Source organism: Equus przewalskii, chromosome 14 (genome assembly GCF_037783145.1).
Source record: "Equus przewalskii isolate Varuska chromosome 14, EquPr2, whole genome shotgun sequence".
Classification (NCBI taxonomy): Eukaryota; Metazoa; Chordata; class Mammalia; order Perissodactyla; family Equidae; genus Equus; species Equus przewalskii.
In genome coordinates this window covers 67,193,098-67,217,119 of record NC_091844.1, presented here as the reverse complement: position 1 = coordinate 67,217,119, position 24,022 = coordinate 67,193,098, and the positions used below count along the sequence as shown (strand labels likewise).

The 24,022-nt window shown below is 34.5% G+C and overlaps 1 protein-coding gene across 4 annotated transcripts in view; it reads left to right on the top strand.

The window, feature by feature from the left end:
- The window catches only part of SPDYA (speedy/RINGO cell cycle regulator family member A), a 35,380-nt gene that overhangs the window by 5,065 nt on the left and 6,293 nt on the right, over positions 1-24,022 (top strand). For all 4 annotated transcript variants that reach the window (XM_070572959.1, XM_070572960.1, XM_070572957.1 and 1 more), the window contains 4 exons: positions 1,914-1,972; positions 3,822-3,907; positions 10,828-10,999; positions 20,102-20,396. In XM_070572959.1, the coding sequence (XP_070429060.1) occupies positions 1,914-1,972; positions 3,822-3,907; positions 10,828-10,999; positions 20,102-20,396 (612 nt within the window). The remainder of the gene's footprint in view (positions 1-1,913; positions 1,973-3,821; positions 3,908-10,827; positions 11,000-20,101; positions 20,397-24,022) is intronic.

The window sequence follows — 24,022 nt, the reverse complement described above, 5'->3', positions numbered from 1 at the left end:
GTTTTCTGTGTCAGATTTTCCATCTTTTGATTGCTTTTGGATTAGAAATTTAGACTCACTTAGCTTCTAGACTACTTAAATCCAAGTGTCAAATGTAAATTCTAGGCAACTCAAGTTTATAGCATGAGTTTTGTTTAACTTAAAATAAAATACTACATAAAGTCTCAGGTAAGCCAACTGACTCAGTTTGATTGGGCCTCAGGGGTTTCCTAGGACTTTCAGTGCTAAAACTGAGCAAACTATGGAAATGTTAGTCAGTCTAGAGAAGTTTCAGTATTTTATCTGGGAAATATTGTCCAAAATTAACTATGCTTTATCATCATATTCATATTATGAAATTGAGTTTGAATTTGTTCAGATCATCAGACAGTGCTACTTTGCTGATAAATTTTAAAAAAATAGCCCAAAAGAAACTTTTTTATAGTACTTCTCCTGGCCAAGAAAGAGAAGGGATTTTCTTTTTAAGTAAGGTAATGAGGTAGACAGATTAGAATAAAGGGTAGGATAGATGGAATCTGGTAAATATCTGCAGGAATAAATCAAGTCAAGTAGATAACACAGTCTGGTAGACCCAGGTAACAGGATTCCTTGTTTCTAGAGGATGGCAGATGCATGTAAGAGGAGAGGGATGGGGATAAGAGTATTTGCCCCGCTGAGAGGACAGAAATCTTAAAAAAAATAAAAATAAAAGAGGGAAAGCTGGTTAATATTTAAAGAAAAGCAAAATAAGAAGATGAGATAAGAAGAAGAAAAAAGATCTAAGTAATATAAGTAGAAAAATGTTGAACTGTAAGGATGTTCCCTGTCAGGATCTAGAATGCTGTTAATACAAGTTTCCCTCTTAAGAGTAGAGCAAAATAATTTACCCACAAACTTAATTAATCATAACTGATCATGCTAAAACAAGAAAATACCTGGCTCTACCATTTTCGGTAATTTAAGAAATAGAAATAGAATTAACAAGGCAGAAATTTTTTCAGAAAATCAGTACTTATTCTTGGAACTTTCCATACATTTGGCTTTTTTGATGATATTTCTAGGTTGTAAAAATATAAAGTTATGCTTTGTTACTTAAAATGAAGGGGACATTGGAAAAAAGTAGATTTCCTCAGATTATATTCCAACAACTACCCATATATTTTGGGATTATATATTTTCTCCTTTTAAAATAGAAATAAGTGTTTTGACCTACTTTTTGGATGTTATTCTTTTTTTTAACAAGTTTTTTTTTTTTTTTGGTGAGGAAGATTGGCCCTGAGCTAACATCTTTTTAACAGTATTTTTGTTTGTTGATCTTTTTGTTATAATACTCAGTTTTTCCTAAATTAAGTGTTAAGTAACTAATCAATTATGAATCTTCTTTATATAGACATTTTCATTTGTATTTGGATAATAGAGATAAATAGGAGGAGAGCAGAGGAATCCAAAACTAAAAAAATACCCTGGGACCTCAAAGGAGAAAGTAATAGAAAAAGTAAAACATATTTAGAAAACAAAGTATTCATTAAGTCATTATTTCTTAAAGACTGAGTTATCTTTTATCAGATTCCATTTCCACCTGTTAAAGATTGATTTTGGAAAGTAATAAAGAGCTAATCTAGAGTTACCCGACACATATTTCTCAAAGAGCTATTGGAATATTTAGTAAACCAAACACTTCTAACATTCTCCCTCCAGTCTTAGCTAATATATTAAGGCAAATCAGATGGAAAGCCAAAGAATAAAGCAATAGCTTTTTGTACAGTGCTTGCAATGGTAAATATACCAAAGAACTCAAAATTACACCTTAGGCAACACTGGTCCAGTTTGTTTGATATCTAATCGTCATTTATAATCTCCTTATGTAGAAATTAATTCTTCAAAAGGAAACAATCTATTTTTAAAAGACAAGTCATAGCTATCTTTTGTTGTAGATGATGATTTAATTCAAGATTTCTTGTGGATGGACTGCTGCTGTAAGATTGCAGACAAGGTAAATTTGGTAACAATATAATCATTAACCAGCATTATTATATTACTAGACCACCAGAACTTTAACAAAACCTTATAAAAATTTTCTACCTTATTAAGGTTAGGAAAAGAACTAGCCTACATTGCTCCTTCAAAGTGAAATCCTTACACACTAATTTTTGAAATTAGCATACACTATAGATTCATTCTATACTTGAGGAGTTGTAGAGTATTATTGATAAATTTAAATGACCTTAAGTCTATATCTGTTTGATTGAAAACAAGAATCTGTGTAGACTTAATATGTTTTGATCAGAATTATTACCTTTTATCAGGCTGTGGAGAAAGAATATTCTGTGATTCATTCTACTAAGGCAGTCTGTTGTACATTTTAATATTTTGAAGGTAGTTTAGATAAATCATAAAGTAAAATTAGTTTATCTTGGTCTTTAAGGATCAGTGTTTCACAAAAAACATCATGATGCTAATTTACATACTAGGGATGATGATGTTTCTATACTCTTTAGATTTAGGTGAACAGTTCTGATTTCAGCTTTGTAAATACCATCTTAGACCAGGGAGTCCTATCAGAAAATTCCACATGACTTCACATTACACTTAATGTGCCAACCAACAGAAAATGGAATGAACAGAAGATTAGCTAGTGATTAAATACCCAACAAGTTAATATTGATGTGAACTTTTTTATTTCAAGCTTAAGATAGCAAAAATAAAATCAGAGAAACTTTTTAATTTTGGAAAATTTCAAACATATACAACTTAGGGTAGAGAGAATAGAACAAAGACCCTCTATGTGCCTGTCATCTAGCTACAACAATCATCAACTCATGGCCATTCTTGTTTCTTTTAATCCATCTCCCCAAAACTGGATTACTTTGAAGCAAATCCCAGACATCCTAACATTTTATCCATAAATATTTCAAGATGTATCTCTTAAAAGACAAGATCTTTTTAAACATGATCACAATGTCAGTAACACTTTTAAAAATTAACAGTAATGCCTTAAGATCAAATATCCAGTTTTTGTGGAGTTGTAAAGTTTTAAACTGTTACAGTTTTAAGTGCGTTACAGTAATTAAAGTTGTTGGACAGCAGAGGGCAGTGCTTTAAAAGTAACTAACCAGGAGCACTGAATCTTAACAGTTTCAAAAGACCTCTACTGAAAGTTACCTTGAAAACTTGGAATCACCTTTGTCACCAATCTTGTGAAGTTAGCATGAAGAGGCATTTTGAGGGAGGGAATCTAATACATCAGTAGTACAACTTGTTTTTCATTTGAACAGGCAGAACCTGGCATAGTGTCCTAATATCAAGCTAGACGTGTCTTTCTAATAATACATTTAAAACACTTTTTTCCAATGACAATAGAGCCAAGTTATTCTAATTTCTGATTAGAAGTTATTTTTAAAAGATTATTTTAAAAAGAGTATGGATGTCTGCAACTAAGTCAAAGGGTTCAGGAAAAAAAATTTTGTATATACACATACATCAAGCCAATGTAGCAACATGTTAACTGGTGAATCTGGGTGAAAGATCTATGGTTATTTGTTTTATTATTATTTCAGCTTCTCTATATATTGGGTTTTGGTTAAAAAAATATTGGCAATAATAAAATTTAGGAGTTAATTCTAGTTATAATCTTAATCATGATAAATAGTCCAGAACTATTTCTCACTGTTCACATGGATTACAAGAAGCCAAAAAATAAGGACTCAAATAGATAATTCTATAATAAGGATAAATAATCCTTTATTGTTTTAGCTTATTATTCATCTTAAAGGTAACTTTTAAAGCAGTTTTACTTATGAAAGCAAAACGTTAATATTAATTTTTAACTTTTTTCCCCATAGTATCTTTTGGCTATGACCTTTGTTTATTTCAAGAGGGCTAAATTTACTATAAATGAGCATACCAGGATAAATTTCTTTACTGCTCTGTAAGTATGCTTTCTACTAAGTGATTTTTTAAAATTTTAGTAATAGTTTATAACATTGTGAAATTTCAGGTTACGTTATTATTTGTCAGTCACCATATATATGTGACCTTTTACCCCTTATGCCCACCCTCCCCCCCAACCCCCTTCCCCTCTGGTAACCACTAATCTGTTCTCTTTGTCCATGTGTTTGTTTATCTTCTACATATGAGTGAAATCATATGGTGTTTGTCTTTCTCTGTCTGGCTTATTTCACTTAACATAATACCCTCCAGGTCCATCCATGTTGTTGCAAATGGGACATTTTATCTTTTTCTCTGACAGAGTAGTATTCCATTGTATATACATACCACATCTTCTTTATCCATTCATCAGTTGATGGGCACTTGGGTTGCTTCCATATCTTGGCTATTGTGAATAATGCTGCAATGAACATGGGGTGCATAGGTCTCTTTGAATTGTTGATTTCAAGTTCTTTGGATAAATACCCCGTAGTGGCATAGCTGGGTCATATGGTATTTCTATTTTTAATTTTTTGAGAAATCTCCATACTGTTTTCCGTAGTGGCTGCACCAGTTTGCATTCCTGCCAGCAGTGTATGAAGCTTCCCTTTTCTCCACAGCCTCTCCAACATTTATTTTTTGTCTTGGTAATTATAGCCATTCTAACAGGTATAAGGTGATATCTTGTTGTAGTTTTGATTTGTATTTCCCTAATGATTAGTGATGTTGAACATCTTTTCATGTGACTGTTGGCCATCTGTATATCTTCTTTGGAAGAATGTCTGTTCATATCCTCTGCCCATTTTTTGATCGGGTTGTTTGTTTTATTGTTGAGTTGTATGGGTTCTTTATATATTTTAGAGATTAACCCCTTGTCAGATATACTATTTGCAAATATTTTCTCCCAGTTGGTGGGTTGTCTTTTCATTTTGTTCCTGGTTTCCTTTGCCTTGCAGAAGCTCTTTAGTCTGATGTGGTCCCATTTGTTTTTTTCTTTTGTTTCCCTTGCTTGAGTAGACATAGTACCTGAAAAGATGCTGGTAAGACTGATGTCAAAGAGTATACTGCCTATATTTTCTTCCAGGTGTTTTATGGTTTCACATCTTACCTTCAAGTCTTAAATCCATTTTGAATTAATTTTTGTGTATGGTGTAAGATAATGGTTTACTTTCATTCTTTTGCATGTGGCTGTCTAGTTTTCCCAACACCATTTATTGAAGAGACTTTCCTTTCTCCATTGTACGTTCTTGGCTCCTTTGTCGAAGATTAGCTGTCCGGAGATGTGTGGTTTTATTTCTGGGCTTTCAGTTCTGTTCCATTGATCTGTGTGTCTGTTTTTGTACCAGTACCATGCTGTTTTGATTACTACAGCTTTGTTCTACTAAGTGAGTTTTGTGGTAGTTAATTATAATATATACGATACCTTATTTAAAACAGAGGTGGTTTAAAACAAGATATATATCTTTGCACAAGGCTTTCCTGTATAAAAACTAGGTTTTTTACTTTAATAGGATAGTTTTATATTCTTTTCACTGATCTTATCCTGCTACATACCTAACATTTACTCAGTATTCCACTTGAGTTTGTATTGTACCTTTACATTTTTCAAAGTACTCCATATAAATTATCCCAAATTTTCCTCTTTTGGACTTAGATCTTTTTTAAAAACCAAAGTATTCTTTTAAAATTTCCAGTTAATATATAGTAAAAGTCATCATCATCATTGTCCTTTTACATTGAATAGTTTGTGGAAAATGCTTTGGACGTACTCATTGTATATCAGGAGTTATTCATATCTGATACCTTTAGTATCCACTAACTGTTTTACTCTACACACTAAACTGTGACCAAGGAATGTAATTTGTTTTCCAGTTCTTCCATTCACTTTATATTAGACAGTTCATACTAACTTTGTTGAATACCACAACAGCTGTTAGCACTGAAGAGTAAGTTTTTACTCAAAGTCTGTTTAATTCAGAATCAAAGTGTGATTCAAGAAATAGGACTAGAAGAAACTCATCTCTGCATGTAATCAGGAGACAAATTTCCCCATGCATACGGAAAAATGAACTTAGTATAAAATTTGGTGCTGATTGCTAAATTGGAAGAATATAATAGTATTAGCTGATATTGGATATGATGTACAGGGACCACAAAAATGTTTTTTGTAAGTTCATTGAACCTCCCCTATGAGATACATTTTTAAATTATCCCCATTTTACAGATGAGGAAATTGAGACTTAGGAAGATTAAGTACTTTCCAAGATCACAAAAGTTAGTAAGCTGCAGAGCTGGGGCGCAAATTCAGGTGTGAGTTGCCAGTGGTCTAATTCAGCCACTGACCACTAAGCCATATTGCTTTTTACGTGTCTCTTAGTATTGTATGATATGTGTATGTTGATGCACTATCTATTTTGTAGTTTTTTCTCACCTGAAAATTAAAAACAAACCAAAAGAAGCTTTAGTTTAAATTTTACTGGATGCTTGAAAGTGGATTTGTTTGACTTTTTTTGTAAAGTTATTACCAGTAAAGCACTGTGTCAGCTTACACTATGTAGTAGTCTATGCGGTTGCATTGCATGTTGTATTATATGATACATATTAAAAATAACATGAATCATAATTTCCATTTTATATCTAATCATACTTTTTGTATAGCCTGACTCAATAGTTCTTCTCATTAAATATTTTCTCAGCCACAATTCTAACTCAAGTTCTTTTCCTTTGTATATATTCTTATAACACTCTAACTTCTATTGTCATTCTTCATATTCTCTTTTACAGTTATTTGTTTCATACTTACTTGCCTCTTCTACTTGACTGTAGGCTCCTTAAGGGCAAGAAACCTGTATATTACCTTTTTTTGCATCCTTCAGTGGCTAACATATGACAGCTTCTTAATTCTTTATTTGAATAAACGTAGCTATTATGCAAAAGAAATGAACTCTGCTCCAGGAAAATCTAACTAGTTAATTTCAAATTAGAAGATAACTTACATGTATGCGATACAGATATTTCATCACATTGAGACTGAAAAATTGTTAATCTAGAATAGAATCTTGATGTAATCCTGATGTCATAGTACCATAATACATTATAGATTTTCCATGTTTCACTTAGCAAGCATGAAAGGGGCCAACCTTTGGCTCTGTCTACCCCTCACTGAGAACTATCAAGGATACTAAAGTAAGAAATTACTTTATGCAGTTTCACAGAAGACATGATTTGACTCCTGAATAGGTTTGACAATGAGGTGCTTTATAATAAGGTAATATTAAAATATGTACAATTATTTTGAGGGAGGATAAAGTAATATGTAGGTGATCATTTTATATTAATGTAACTAAATATGAATATGCACATGGTTTTTTAAAAAAAGTACATAAGAGGGTATACAGTTAAAAGTAAGACTTCCTCCTGTCTCAACACCTTGGCCTTGCTCCTCAAGGACAATTAACAGTTTCATCTCTATCTGTCTAGAAATGATTTTCTGTATATGAACCAGTGTGTATATTACATGAATAGAAGTGTATTATATACTTGTATGCCTTTAAAAAGTTTTAAATGTGAAATATCTACAAAAGAGTGTGTGGAGTGTGTATGTATGTGTGTGAAAGAATTAAAGCAAAACAAATACTCGTGTACCCATGACGCAACTCAATGATAGAATATTGCCAGAATCTTAGAAGGTTACAGTACAGTTTCCCAATTAGAGCCCTCCCTTCCACAAGTAATCATTTTCTTACTTTTCTTTATTCTATGTATATACCTCTAATAATATATTATTTGTTTTTTTCGGTTTTTGATCTGTATATAAAGGAATCGTGTACTATTCTTCTGTAATTTCCTTCTTTTGCTTTATAATATGATTTTGAGATTCACTTATATTGATACGTGTAGCTGTAGTTCACTTATTTTCACTGCGGAATAATATTTTATTGTTGCTTATATATTTGGATTTTTTTTTTACCATCGTGTTATGTACTTTCTGTATGCCCATTTTTTCTATTTCTTCTTCCCCCTCCATTTTTATCTTCTTTTTGATTGAGATTTTTTTAATTTTTACTTTCTTTTTTTTTGAGGAAGATTAGCTCTGAGCTAACATCTGCCTGCTGAGGAAGATTGGCTCTGAGCTAACATCTGTGCCCATCTTCCTCTATTTTATATGTGGGACACCTGCCACAGCATGGCTTGATAAGTGGGACATGGGTCTGTGCTGGGAATCCAAACTGGTGAACCCTGGGCCGCTGAAGCGAAGCACGCAAACTCAACTGTTATGCTACCAGGCTGGCCCCTAAATTTTACTTTTTGACATCTTTTTTTCCTCTACTTGTTTGGAAATTATACAGTGTACATCTATTCTTTTAGCAATTACTCTAGTTATTTTTAATCACAAGAACCTTAAGCATTTTAACTCTTAATCACCCCCTTCCCAACTTATATTCTCGTTTTGCAATTCTATAGTTCTACCTGATGTCCTCCAAAAAGTTAGACATTATTCTTGTTATTTTATACATTCAACATTTTAGATTTACCCACATATTTAGGGCTAGCCCTGGTGGCCTAGTGGTTAAGTTTGGCATGCTCCGCTTTGGTGGCCTGGGTTCGGTTCCCGGGCACAGACCTACACCACTCATCTGTCAGTGGCCATGCTGTGGGTTTGGCTCACATACAAAAAGAGGAAGATTGGCAGCAGGTGTTAACTCAGGGCAAATCTTCTTCAGCAAAAAAAGAAAAAATAGATTTACCCACATATTTATATCTTTGCTTACTATTCTTTCTTGCATCTCAAACCTTCCACTTGAGATCATTTGCCTTCCTTTCTTTCTTTATTTTTGTTTGTTTTGTTTTGTTTGCTGAGGAAGATTTGCCCTGAGCTAACATCTGCTGCCAATCTTCCTCTTTTTGTATGTGAGCTGCCACCCACAGCATGGCCACTGATAGATAACTGGTGTAGGTCCACACCTGGGAACCAAACCCAGGCCACTGAAGTGGAGCATGCTGAACTTAACCACTAGGCAACTGGGACTGACCCTGCCTTCCTTTCTCACTGCTTTTAAGACCTCCCTTTCTTTGGTGTTTGTCTATTAATTCCAGTATCTTCAGACTTCAGGGTTTGTTTCTGCTCATGGTAACTTGTTCTCTTATGTGTTTTGTAATTTTTTATCGTAAGTTGCCCATTTTTCTTGGAAAGTCATCTATGGGGCTTGTGTTGTTTCCCATTGGATATCCTGGGGGATTAGGGAAATCTCCATACCTCTGTTCCTGTGTTATCTAACATGTGTTTTATTTTATGACTGCTTTTAAGATTTTTATCACTAGTTTTGAGCAATTTGATTATGATGGGCCTTGGTGTAATTTTCTTCATGTTTTGTGCTTTGGGGTTCATTGAGCTTCTTTGTGAATTTATAATTTTCATCAAATTTCAAAAATGTTCAGGGCCAGCCCGGTGGCCTAGTGGTTAAATTTGGCATGCTTTGCTTCGGTGGCCTGGGTTCACAGGTTCAGATTCCAGGTGCAGACCTACACCACTTGTCAGCCATGCTGTGGTGGTGACCCACACATAAAAAAATAAAGGAAGACTGGCATAGATGTTAGCTCAGGACTAATCTTCCTGAGCAAAAAAAATAAAAAATTTTCAGCCATTATTTCTTCAAATATTTTTTCTGTCCACCCACTACCCTTTAGGGACTCCAGTTTCACCTTTATTAGCCTGCTTTAAGTTAAATCACAGCTCATTGATGCTCTGTTCATATTTTTGTTTTTTTCTCTGTGTGTTTCATTTTGGATAGTCTGCAATATTTGATCTGCTATTAGTCTCACTTTGTATTTTTCATTATACACATAGTTTTCATCTTTAGAAGTACACTTTCAATGTGTCTACTTATCTTTTTGAACATCTGGAATAATTATAACTGTTTTAATGTCCTTGTCTGTTACTTCTACCATGTGTGTCAGTTTTGGTTGATTATTCCTCTTATTATGGGTCGTGTTTTCCTGCTTCTGTGCATGCCTGATCCCCCTCCAGTATATGGCAAGATACTTATTTCCATATGTGTATAAGGAAACTACCTGAACGTGGGGAAAGACCATAAGAAAGGCTTAGAGGGGACAGTACCTAACATTCACCCAGGACTGTAAATAGTGCCTGTTCCCACCCGCCAGAGAGAAAAAACTCATAATTCACAGGATATTGAGTAGAGTACTCAGGAATGTCTTGCCTCAGTAGTGGGGAATAAGTAGCTCCAGACTGAACATTGCTCCAGATCCACCTAACAAATCATAAAAGCAAGACCTGAGAGGATCAGACTGTTGCCAAGTAACATCTGCATTCCTAGAACAAAGCTCAAGATTTCTAGGAATACAAAAATATTCAGAACTCAACAGGGTAAAATTCATTGTATCTCAGTTTTTTGGTGTTTTTTTTTTTTTTTTTTGGTGAGGAAGATTGGTCCTGAGCTAACTATCTGTGCCAGTCTTCCTCTATTTTGTATGTGGGATGCCACCACAGCATGGCTTAACAAGTGGTCTGTACATCCGCGCCCAGGCTCTGAACCAGCGAACCCCAGGCTGTGGAAGTGGAGCACCCAAACTTAACCACTATGCCACTGGGCTGGCCTCTGTATCTCAATTTTTGATCTACATTTCTTTAATTATGTGTAAAGTTGAATATCTTCTATGTGTGTGGTTTTGTTTTTTTTTTTTTAAAAGACTGGCACCTGAGCTAACAACTGCTGCCAATCTTCTCTTTTTTTTTCCCTTCTTCTCCCTAAAGCCCCCTAGTACATAGTTGTATATTCTAGTTGTGAGTGCGTATGGTTGTGATTGTATGTGTTTATAAGCAATTTGCATTTTTTTATGAACTGCCTATTTCTTGTCCTTTACCCATTTCTTTTTTGAGTTGTTGGTCTTCTTTATTAGGTATCTGGCTAATACAGTTGAAGAAGATGAAGAAGAATCCAAATATGAAATTTTTCCATGGGCTTTAGGGAAAAACTGGAGAAAATTGTTCCCTAATTTCTTAAAGTTAAGGGACCAACTCTGGGATAGAATTGACTATAGGGCTATTGTAAGCAGGCGATGCTGTGAGGAGGTAAGATTTTAAGATACTTTATATATGTAATCTCTGTCTTCTGTTTATGTAATTTTCCTTGTTTGTTAATGTGCTTCTAATGTTTCAATTTTTGTATATTTAAGGGTAGACCATTAACTTTCATGGTTAACACGAGTACAACTTTTGTATCACAGTGGTCATGTTTCACTTTCACACCACAATAATTAAAAATTGTCATTTCTGTTTTTCAGAGCAGTCTATTTCTGTAGTAAGTACTTTTATTTTAGTGTGTTTCTCTTGTCTTAAAAGATCACCAAATATATTGGGAAAGGACAGTGTACACATTCCAAAATATCTTATGGTAATAACACTGGAGTTGAATAACAATTTCCATTAAATAAAATATATGAAATTTCAAGTTCCCAAGATTGAAATGCGAACTGCATGGTATAACATTTAAGTAAATTTAAATATGCTTAAAAACCATACCTCTTTTCACAAAGAATAGATAAAGTGAGTTTCCTTGATGCCAGATTCTATTAAAATAAAGCAGAAAGACACTAAAAATTAAAAGGTCGGTTATTTTATTTAATGTTCTGGTTTTCAATAAAGAAGAAAGTTAATGTTTCAAACTAAAGAAAAATTCTAGAATAGAAAGTTAAATGGAAGGCACTGATTACTGTAAGCCAGTACTATTTCAGAAAAGTCTGGTAAATATACACTATATAATACTGTAATTAAATGAAGTTATATACAGTTAAGTGACTATAGGCCAAAAGAGCGAATTAATGGATTAGTGTCAAACCTGAGGGAAGACTTTAGACATGTGTCAAAGAACTCTGTGCAGAACTAACCTTGTTAATTATATTTATTAATGAGATGAAGATAAGGCAAGTATGCATATTTGTGGATTAAATTAGGAGGATTGTTAAATGTTGGGGGAAATAAAAGGATTCAGAAAAAGCTTACAAGAGTATACAGCAGGTTAAGTCTTTACCAGATTACATTCAATAGAAAATATGAGAAATTGGGTATATACGGCCCTCCCAAATTAATGGATCCATCCTCATTATACGATTTAAATTACTCATTCCAGTTACAGGACACTGAAAGAGTCCTGTATTGTTATTTTTTGTCACTATCTCCCCAGGTCAGGAGTGGGTTTTGCACACCAGCTGCCATTGTTGGACATGATAGTGAGCCTTATTTGAACACTCTGATTTTTTCAGAGTAAATGCTTCAAGCCCCATGGGACACTCAGCTAAGGGCATGGAGGGGGCACCAGAAGCAAGAAGCCAGGATAAGCAATGTTCACCTCATGGCAAACTGCCCACCCTCTCCTAAGATACAACTACTAGCATTTTAACTGCAACAACTTTAATTTACACTATTGGAGCTGGAATTACCTCAGTTGCTGACACCAGGCTATTAAAGAGCCAGAGAATGATGTGGCTTAATGGCAACATCATATCTGTAAAAGACTTTTACATTGTTTGTATAAAAGACTAAAAAGTTTTAGACAGTTCTAAATGGATTTACAGAAAAGTTTAGTCTTTCAAGGCTTCAACACTGAGAACTAACAGATCTCGCCCCTAATTCCAGATCTGTATATCAAGTTTCTTACTAATATCTCATTATCTAGTAGATAATAAAATTTAATATGCCGAAAATTGAGCTTCTGATTCTTCCACATAGACCTCCAAACCTGCTCCTCCTGCAGTCTTCCACATGTTAATAAATAACTTCATCCATTGTTAAGGCCAAAAAACTGTCACCCTAGACATCCATAACTTAAAAGTATCCAGCATCTTACCATTTTTTACCACCTCCACTACTAAACCCTACTTCAACTCTTGCCTCAATTATTGCCATAACCTTCCAAATAGTCTCTCTTATAACTTTCTTCCTCTAGTCTATTCCTGATACAGTAGCGAGAGTAAATCTTCTAGAAAGTTAGTCAAATCATGACACCTCTACTCAAAACCCTCCAGAGGCTTCCCATCTCACATAGGGTAAAAGGCAAAGTCCTTATCATGGTTCTACATGGTCTGCCAACTCTCCTCCCTTATCTCTTTGACTTCATCTTCCATCCTTTCTCACTCCATTCCAGTCACATTGGCTGCCTTGCTCTTCCTCAAACACAGCAAGGACACTCCCACTTCAGAGTCTTTGCACTTGCCATCCCATTACCTGGAACGCTTTTTCCCCAGATATCAGTATGCTTCACTTCCTCACTCCATTCAGGACTCTGCTTAAATGTAAGCTCAGAGAAACCTTTCCTTACCATTCTATATCAAGTAGTATCTCCCTCAATGGAAGAAAATTGAAGAGTCCAGAAATAAACCCTCACATTTATGTTCAATTGAATTTTGAGAAGGAGTACCAAGAAGATTCAATGAGGAAAGAATAGTCTTCAACAAATGGTGCTGGGACAACTGGATATCCACATGCAAAAGCATGCAGTTGGACCTCTGCTTCATATCATATATAAAAACTAACTCAAAATGGATCAAAGACCTAAATGTAAGCTAAAAGCTGTAAAAAGAAAACGGGTAAATCTTCATGACCTTGGATTAGATTTCTTGGATATAAGAACAAAAGAAAATGTACAAGCAACAAAAGAAAATATAAAGTGGACATCGTCAAAAGTTAAAACTTTTATCCTTCAAAGGACACCATCAAGAAAGTGAAGAGACATTCAATAAAATGGAAGAAATTTTTTACAAATCATCAGTCTGATAAGGAATTTGTATATAGAGTATATAAAGAGTTCTTACAACTCAGTAATAAAAAAACAACTCAATTTTAAAAAGGGCAAAGGATCTGAATAGGCATTTCTCCCAAAGAAGATATACAAGTGGGCAAAAAAGCACATGAGAAGATGCTCAACATCATTAGCCATCAGAGAAATGCAAAACCAAAACCACTTCACACCCACTAGGATGGTTGTAATAAAAAAGATAAGTGTTAGCAAGGATGTGAAGAAACTGGAACCCTCATACACCTCTGGTAGTACTGTAAAATGGCATAGTTGCTTTGGACAACAGTCTGGCAGTACCTCAAAAGGCTAAACGTAGAGTTACTATATGACCCAGTAATTCCACACCTACTTATATACCCAAAAGAAATGAAAACTGTGTCCACACAAAAACTTGTACATGAATGTTCATAGCAGTATTCATTATAGTCAAAAAGTGAAAACCCAAATGTCTATCAACTAACGAAGGGGTAAACAAAATATGGTATATCCATACAATGATATATTACTTGGCAATTAAAAGGAATGAAGAACTGACACATGCTATAACATGGATGAACCCTGAAAACATGTTAAACGAAAGAAGCTGGTCACAAAGAACCACATATTGTATGATTCCATTTATATGAACTGTCTAGAATAAAATCCAAAGAAACAAGGTAGATTAGTGGTTACCAGGGATTTTTACCAGGGATCTTTATGGAGTGGTGAAAATGTTCTAAAAAAGACTGGTAATGGTTGTGGTACTCTGAATATACTAAAAAGCCATTGAATTGTACATTTTAAGTGGGTGAATTGTACGGTATTTGAGTTAAGTCTCAATAAAGCTGTTAGAGTAGACCTCCTACTGTTACTCTGTATTCCTTTTCTCGGTTTTCTTCATAGCACTTAACCACCATATAACACTCTGTTTTACTTATTTATCTTGCTATTGTCCATTTCCCCCTACTAGAATATAAATTCCAAAAGGGCATGGTCTTTATTTTGTTCTTATTGTATCTCCAGTGCCTAGAACAGTGCCTGGAATATAGTAGGTACTCAGTAAATATTGCTGGCTGAGAGAATGAATGGAACTTAAAGCTTTGAATTCTTTTTCATACCTTTTTATCCATGAAATAGAAAAACAATAAACTATAAAACAATTCTTCACTGAGCTCACTTAGCACTGCCCCTTATTCTATTGGCATATAGATAAGCTATTTTTTTTCCCAGTTCCAACCAGGTACATTTGAATCATGTTGGTGCATAGGAAAGGCAATTATTTAGTAGATTTTATCCTGTTCTCTTAAGTACTCATTCAACAGCTAAATTATGAATAAGACAGTAAGTTCAGTGTCTTTATTGTGATATATTATAAAGAAGTATTACACATCCTTGCCCTGCAGTTTGCTGTGTTAAAGTAGCAAGACATGCTGTTAGAAATTTAGTTAAGAATTCTATGAATTTGTTATTGACAGCCCTGTTCTGTCATACTGCCAACCCATTTCTTTAGTCTCATATCCTAAAATCAACCCAAGTTATGACTGTAGCTACAAACTGGCTTACAATAATAATACTCTACATTTGCATTGTGCTTTACAAATTCACAAATATTTTCATATAAATTATCTTTTTTATCCTCACAAAAATTACCTGTGAAGGCTGTAGCATTCTCATTTTACAGCTGATGAAACAGAGGAGCGAGGAGATTGAGTGTTACTCAAGATCATACATCAGCTAAGTGGCAGAACCAGAACTTGACTTCACATCTAATGATTTCCCAGTGTTCTGTTTTCTCTGACATCTAGCCACCACCTCTCATATTGGTTAGTTTAGAAAATGCATTTATATCTATTATTTTATCTCATGAATTAAATAGCATAAGTATTCTCTCCATTTTTTTAGAGGAAGCAACTGGCTTAGAAAGGTGGTGATTTATCCATAGTCATTCAGTTAATAAGTGGCAGGGCTAGGTAGTACTTAAACTGAGCACTCTTTCCATTATACACCGTTGTCTAAAAAAACCTAATTCTCTCCTTTCAGATAATATGAATTTTGTAATTTGTCTCCTTTTTAAAAAAATCTTTCCTGCTGCAAAGAAGCTAAGCGCCAGGCTTTATCCTTAACCACATCACTCTTACCCTTCGTTACTGGCACGTCTGCTTTCTTCCTTTAACCAGATTTTCCCTTCAGGGTTCTAGCTTAAAGAAAAAAAAGTTTCATTTGCTTTTTTTGTCAGCTGCCTTAAATCTTTTTTTGGAATGAGATGAGGTATGATTAAATTGAAAAATATATGTAGGGCTGCTCCAGAAAAAAGTAGACTGTTTCCCTACTTATTCTGATCTTATCTTTCTACAATCAGCTTACCTTTTTGGAGACCAGCTCCTCTGAGGTAGAATTTATTTAGGTTGATTATAGCTTTCCAGATTGACTCACAGATTATGAAGGATGTCAATCTGATGAAAAGACTTAGACTCCAATTCTAGCCCCTTTATGCATCACAGGAGGTAGCAATTTTATCAAGAGGAAGCTTTTCTCTATTCTTGTTATGTACTCTGGCCTAGATGGCATAATATCATCATAGCTGATTTCTCTATCAGCTACTACTATAGGAATTTAGAAAGCAGTGATGTGATATAAGCAGTGTTTTGAAGAAAATAATCCAATGACAGTATGCAGAAGGGACCCAGTATAGGGAAGGTACTGGAAAATCCTAAACTCGCTATAGGTCAGGAAGCAAGATGTAAAGCTAGTGCTGAAGAAAAATAAATGTTACAAAATTATAATTGTAATTACTTGGTGACCAGTTGGAAATAGGTCATATGGGAGAGTGAGCTGTCAAGAGTTTCAAATCTATATAACAGAAAGAGTAATTGATTCCATAATGGAAACAGGAAAGGCTAAAGCAAACTGGTTTACTGGAAGATAAGGAATTTGGTATTAGACATATAAATTTAAGGTGATAATTGAATAAGTGAATGGTCAACAGGTATGAGTAACATGAGTCATCACATATAAGTGATGTTTAAAGCTTGGTAGCGTAGATAAAAGAGCCAAGGTGAAAGTAATGTTAATACTTTTTGAGCACTTGTTAGGCACTGTTCTAAGTACTGCACATGTATTAACTTTCACAATTCCTGCAGATAGCTAGGTAATCCCAGATGAGAAAACAGGCACAGAGAGACTAAATGAATTCTCTAAGGTCACACAATTAGTAAAGCACCACACCAGTATTCAAATCTAGGCAGTCTGACGCCAAAGTCAGTGCTTTTAACACCTATACTATACTATCTTGAGATATAGAGGAGTATACATGGAGAAAAACAAGAGTATCAAGTATTAAATTTTAAGAACACCACAGAGGCATCAAAAAAAAATCACTAAAAATGACAGAAGAGTAAGACAAAGTAAAAACTAAGATAATGTTTCTAGTAGTTCAGGTGCTACCAGTGCTTCAGAAAAGTCACTTTCATAGAATCACAGAATTTGAGGACTGTAAGTGACCTGTTTTTTCATATATTAAAGACACCCTGTGGCCCAGAAAGTTATGTAATTTGCTTAAGGTCATAGAACTAATAGAATTAAGACCAAAATTCTGCTCTCTTAACCCTGGTACAGTTTTCTTTTTAATTCAGTGTTATCACAATAACATTCTAAATGTATGTGTATAAAATATATGTAAACTATATATTTAAAAGTAAAAAAGTGTGCACACATTTTTCTAGCTGGGTTAACGTGGAGAGACTATGTCTATAGCTTATTGCAGAAAAAACAGTTTACCAAATTTTCTATTTTGTGCTCTTTGTATATCCTTCTGCTCTTCTCACTAGACTGCTGTAGAGTTCCTCCAAAAATCACATTTTCAAAAGTTCATAATGGCACATGAAAAGATGTTCAACATCACTAATCATGAGAGAAATGCAAATCAAAACTACCCTAAGATGCCACCTTACACCTGTTAGAATGGCTATAATCTCTAAGACAGAAAATAACAAATGTTGGAGAGGGTGTGTAGAGGAGAGAACCCTCATTGACTGCTGGTGGGAATGCAAACAGGTGCAGCCACTATGGAAAACAGTATGGAGATTTCTCAAAAAACTAAGAAAATAGAAATACCATATGACCCAGCTATCCCACTACTGGGTATCTATTCAAAGAACATGAAATCAACAATTCAAAATGACTTAGGTACCCCTATGTGCACTGCAGCATTATCCACAATAGCCAAGACATGGAAGCAACCCAAGTGCCCATGGACCAATGATTGGATAAAGAAGATGTGGCATATATCTAATGGAATACTACTCAGCCATAAAAAAGAATCATCTCATTCACAACAACATGGATGGACCTGGAGGGTATTATGTTAAGTGAAATAAGCCAGACAGAGAAAGACAAACACCCTATGATTTTACCCATGTGGAAGTTAAACAAACACTCGGACAAATAAACAGTTCGGTGGTTACCAGGGGAAGGGGGCTGGAGGGAGGGCACAGGGGGTGAAGGGGAGCACATAGATGGTGATGGACAAATAATAACGTACAACTGAAATTTCACAACGTGGTAAACTATTATGAACTCAATAAAAAAATTCATAATGTCAGTGGCCTCTAATTCTGAATTATTTTCATCTATCATTAAGAAATATTTAATGACTGCATAATATTGTGTGGAGGGCATTTGATAGGTGTATAAGAGACTATTCCTGCCCAGAGGAGACTTTCAGTAGAATAGGTTACATGCATAAAAAGATATATCTGAGTACTAGATACTTATATGCTAAAAGTCCTAATAAAAGCATTAACAAGAAAACCTGAGAGCTGGAGTTTTTAGAAAGATGGGACTTACACTGGGCACTGAAGAAAAAGCAATGCTAAGGCAAAAGGAGACGACATTCCAGACATGGGAAATAAAGATATAGAAGTGTTGAGGAAAAAACAGTACATAAATATAGAAGGAATAAGAAATTCTGATATTCTACTTCCTCACCTTACGTAACTCTGAACCTAGTTTTACATTGTTACAGAAGTTTTTACAGTTAAAGTTAACATCTTTATTTCTACCTTTTTAAAGATATGTAACTTTATTACATGTCTTTGGTTGAAAGCTTTTTTGAAAGATTTAAGAAGTGGATTATAAAATAAATGTAATCCTAAAATATACTTTAAAAAATTAGCATGGCTAGTATTCCTTATGCCATTTTCTTGGGGGAAGCCACAATACCCCATTTTCTGAGGGGAATGGTCTTAATCTGGGGATTTTAAGGAAGTTTTCATTTTTAACAGCAAAAGCCTTCTTTCTTTCCAAACAAAATTTTACATACAATTCCCAAAGTTAAGCTTCTCTACTTGTTCTGTCTTCCCTTAGCACCTCCTGGAACCTCTAATATAGTGAAACCTGGGGGCTTCTCAAAACAGTTTCAAAATCACTGGTCTAGGCAATTAATAAGGTACCACCTAGCTCTCAAATTCTACAGTTCTCATTTACTTTGAGTCATTCATAACTGCAACTAAACATTTTTGCTTAGAAGTAACATTCTAACATTTTGCTTAGAAGTTTTAGACATCATGAGGTCAGAACATAGATACACTTTCCTAGCTTGACTTCTTAAATGGCTATCATTTTCCAGATGCTTACTATATGACAAGGATTTTACACATATCTGATCCTCAGAACAGTCCTGAGGCAGATAGTATCCTCATTTTAGATGTGAAGAAATTGAACCTCAGAAAGGTTAAGTAACTTGCCCAGGATCATACATCTATATCTATCCTGATTCTAAAGGCAATGTTGTGTGTAACAAACCATAGAGAACAATGCCTTATATGTAGTGAGGAATCTTAAGTGCTTTATAAATAATTCCTCATCTAATCCATGCAACAACCCTCTAAAATAGACACTATTATTCTCTCCATATTACAGACAAGGAAACTGAGGAACAGAGAGGCAAAGTAACTTACCTGTGTTCTAATTCACCATATCCCTTGGCATGACTGCAAACATTTTAAGATTAGCCTAACATACATAGTTGGAAACTTAAATTAAAAATATTTTCAACCCAATATATTCCAAAATTAAGAATTATGTATTGTTTTGGGCTAATTGTATTATCTTTCCCAAACTTAGAATATTCAGAATTGAAAAACCTGGAAGGTGGCTTCAGTCCTATTTCCTATTTGAAATAATTTAAATACTTTGTCAATTATTATCTTAAGGACCAAAGCGACAAATCACTTTATAGGTAATTTTGCCATATCTGGAGATGCTTTTTTTTTTAAACATTTGTAGCTTGGGTTTTTAGATCTAGTTTTAGAGATAGCTGTTCTTGAGTTATAATTTTTGTACTTAATTTTACAAAATTTTAAAATCTTATTAAAATTCTAAAAGAAAGCTTTCCACTATAGGTTATGGCCATTGCTCCAACCCATTATATATGGCAACGAGAACGCTCTGTGCATCACAGTGGAGCTGTTAGAAACTACAACAGAGATGAAATTCAACTGCCCCGGGGACCTAGTGCCACACCGGTGGATTGTTCACTCTGTGGTAAAAAAGGAAGATATGTTAGACTGGGATTGTCTTCATCATCTTCATCCAGTGATACAGTAGAGGTGATGGATAAACATTCTCAGGACTCACACAACTCATTCTCAATGGACATGGTAGTTGATACTTCTCAAGCTTATAGCTGTTCTCAAGGTATGATTTGGTGATGTCAGAATTAGATTTATGCAAGTTATTAATAAATCTAAGTTATTTATTGATCTGTAGTCAGTCCTTACAAGCAGAGGTACATAATTTATATATAAATATTTATATACTAAGTTAATTACTATCAAAAGTTTTCCCCTTTTCAGTTACTACTTTTTGTCTTCTGTCAGTATCTGTTTGGTGGTAGCTTACCTAAACGATTTTTAATTTGACTTATGTTAAATTGAAACCTAATACACCATGGGTCTCAAGTATTTTAAGTATTACGTATTTTAAGAACCTGAACCGTTTTCTTTGAAATGTTTATTTTATTCAAAACAAGTTTCAAGAAAATAAATTTACTTGTAACCTCACCATCTAGCTTTATCAGAGAGTAACTATTGGTTTTCTTCTATACACTTTTTAAAATTGAGATACAATTGACATATAACATTGTATTAGTTTTAGATGTACGACATGATGTGATATATGTATATATTGCTAAATGATTTCCACAAGTTTAGTTAACATCCATCACCACAGTTACACTTTTTTTCCTTGTGATGAGAACTTTTAAAATCTACTCTCTTAGCAACTTTCAAATATATAATATAGTATTGTTAACTATAGTCGCCATGCTATAAAATACTTATTTATCTTATAACTGGAAGTTTGTACGTTTTAACCACCTTCCACCTTCTGCCTCTGGCAACCACCAATGGGTTCTCTGTATCTATGAGTTCAGGTTTTTTTAGATTCCACATATAGGATTCCATGTATAGGATCACAAAGTATTTTTCTCTGTCTTATTTCACTTAGCATAATGCCCTCATCCATGTTGTCACAAATGGCAAGACTTCCTCCTTTTTTATGGCTGAGTGATATCCCATTGTATATATATATACCACATTTTCTTTATCCATTCATCCATCGATGGACACTTAGGTTGTTTCCATGTCTTGACTGTTGTAAATAATGCTGCAATGAACATGGAGGTGCAGGAATCTTTTTCAAGACAGTGATTTTGTTTCTTGGATAATAACCCAGAAGTGAAATTGGTGGATCATATGGTAGTTCTGTTTTTAATTTTTTGAGAAACCTCCATACTGTTTTCCATAGTGGTGCAGCAATTTACATTACTGCCAACAGTGTACAAGGATTTCCTTTTCTCCACATCCTCACCAACACTTGTTATTTCTTGTCTTTTTGATAATAGTGATTCTAACAGGTGTGAGGTAATATCTCATTGTGCTTTTGATTTGCACTTCCGTGATAATTAGTGGTGCTGAACACCTTTTCGTGTATCTGTTGGCCATTTATGTTGTCTTTGGAAAAATGTCTATTCAGTCCCTCTGCCCATTTTTAAATTGGATTTTTTTCTATTGAGTTGTATGAGTTCTTTATATATTTTGGATATTAACCCCTTATCAGATATATTATTTGCAAATATTTTCTCCCATTCTATAGGTTGCCTTTTCATTTTGTTGATGATTTCCTTTCCTGTACAGAAATTTTTAGTTTGATGTAGTCCCATTGTTTATTTTTGCTTTTGTTGCTTTACCTTTTGTGTCAAATCCAAAAAACCATTGCCAAGACCAATGTCAAGGAGCTCACCTCGTTTTCTTCTACTTCTTATGGTCTTACATTCAAGTCTTTAATCCATTTTGAATTTATTTTTTGTGCATGGTGTAAGATAGTGGTCCAGTTTCATTCTTTTGCATGTGGCTGTCCAGTTTTTCCAGCACCACTTATTGAAGAGATTATCCTTTCCCTATTGTATATTCTTGGCTCCTTTAATTAATCTACCATATATGTGTGGGTTTATTTCTGGGTTCTCTATTCTGTTCCATCGATCTATGTGTCTGTTTTTATGTCAATACCATACTATTTTGATTACTATAGCTTTATAATACTATATTTTTCTATTTCTTTTTCTTTAAAGATTTTATTTTTCCTTTTTCTCCCCAAAGCCCCCCGGTACATAGTTGTATACTTTTAGTTGTGGGTCTTTCTAATTGTGGCATGTGGGATGCCGCCTCAGGATGGCTTGATGAGCAGTGCCATGTTCCTGCCCAGGATCTGAACTGGCAAAACCCTGGGCCGCTGAAGTGGAGCGTGCGAACTTAACCACTCAGCCATGGGGCTGGCCCCTATTTCTATTTCCTGTTTTTAAAAAATTAGAGCCATACTATATCTACACCTGCTTCTTTTCACTTATCATAAAGCATTTCCCCATGCTATTAGTTAGTCTTTGAAAACCTGATTTTTAATCATCACGTAGTATGAGTATCATAATTTGCTTATTTCATTTTTGTTGGGATTTAAGGTGCTTAGAATAGTATATTAATTAGAAAATAATCATATGAACTAGAAATACTTTTAGTCAATTACACCATAGTTTTCATTCAAATTATATTTATAAAGGTAGAGTATTTCTCTGACATTTCTCAATTTGAAACAGAACCAGAATAATATTCTACTAGCAGTGATCCTTTTCACTTCTTACAAAGCCTGTCTCCAGATTTTCACCCATCTGAAGATAGGACTGACAGATTTCTTATGGTTCTTTCTAACTTTATGATGAGACCCACGTTATTTCAGAATTTCCTCTATTTATTTTTACCACATGTTTATGAAATTAGCAGTGATTGGCTACTGGAGTTTTACTAAAAGAGAAACTAGACCCTTAAGACTCTTCAAGATAGGGATCATGCCTCAGTCATTGTTCCATTCCCTGGCCACAGTAATTACTAAACAAATTTGACTGACAGTGTAATCTCTTCCCTTGCAACACTTCCAAGCATCATTTTTATCAGTTCACTCATATTTGAAGGTAAGCAAGGTCTACCATAAAGCTAAATATAAAATAAGAATTGCCTTTTAGTATCTCTTCCCTCTCTCCCAGCTCTTTTTGCCTACACTCTTTGATCCTTATAATACTAGATGTTTAAAATGTTCCAGGCAATATGCTAAGCATTTTACATTCATAATCTCACTTAATATTCACAGCCAACCCTAAGGTAAATACTGTTATCTCCACTTTGCAGATAAGGAAACTGAGGCTTAGAGAGGTTAAATAATTTGCCCAAGGTGGTGGTGTGACATTTGAACCCAGGTCTCTGACTCTAGGCTGCAGCCTGAATTCCTAACTATTATGCTCTACTGCCCCCTTTGATGAAATCTTGCCTTTGGTGGTGAAAATAAGCTGCCACAGAAGTCTTCTAGCAGACTACTAAGGACTAACGAAGTGGTGTCACACACTAAAGAACCATGTCCCTGATGAAAGGCTGTATGGAGTGAATTAGGAGAGAATTCCAACCACAATTTGAACAGGTATTTACAGAAAGCAGAACAGAAGCAATTATATTTTATTCAGACTAGCCCCTGTAGATATCAAAAGTAGTAACATTATATATTTTAGGCTTTGATATCTCAACAGGAAATCAGAATACACCCAGAGAGTAAGGGGCTCTGCCTGCCAGTCAGCTTGCTTTGAAAAAAAAGCAGGTCTTAAGTCAGGTGCCCTAAGTTAGGGGAGTTGTAAATGGAACTGTGCTTTCATCCTGTCCCTGGATGAAAGCCCGGAAGCCCTGGTTTAGGATAATAGAGGTCCTATATGGGAAGGAACAAGTATT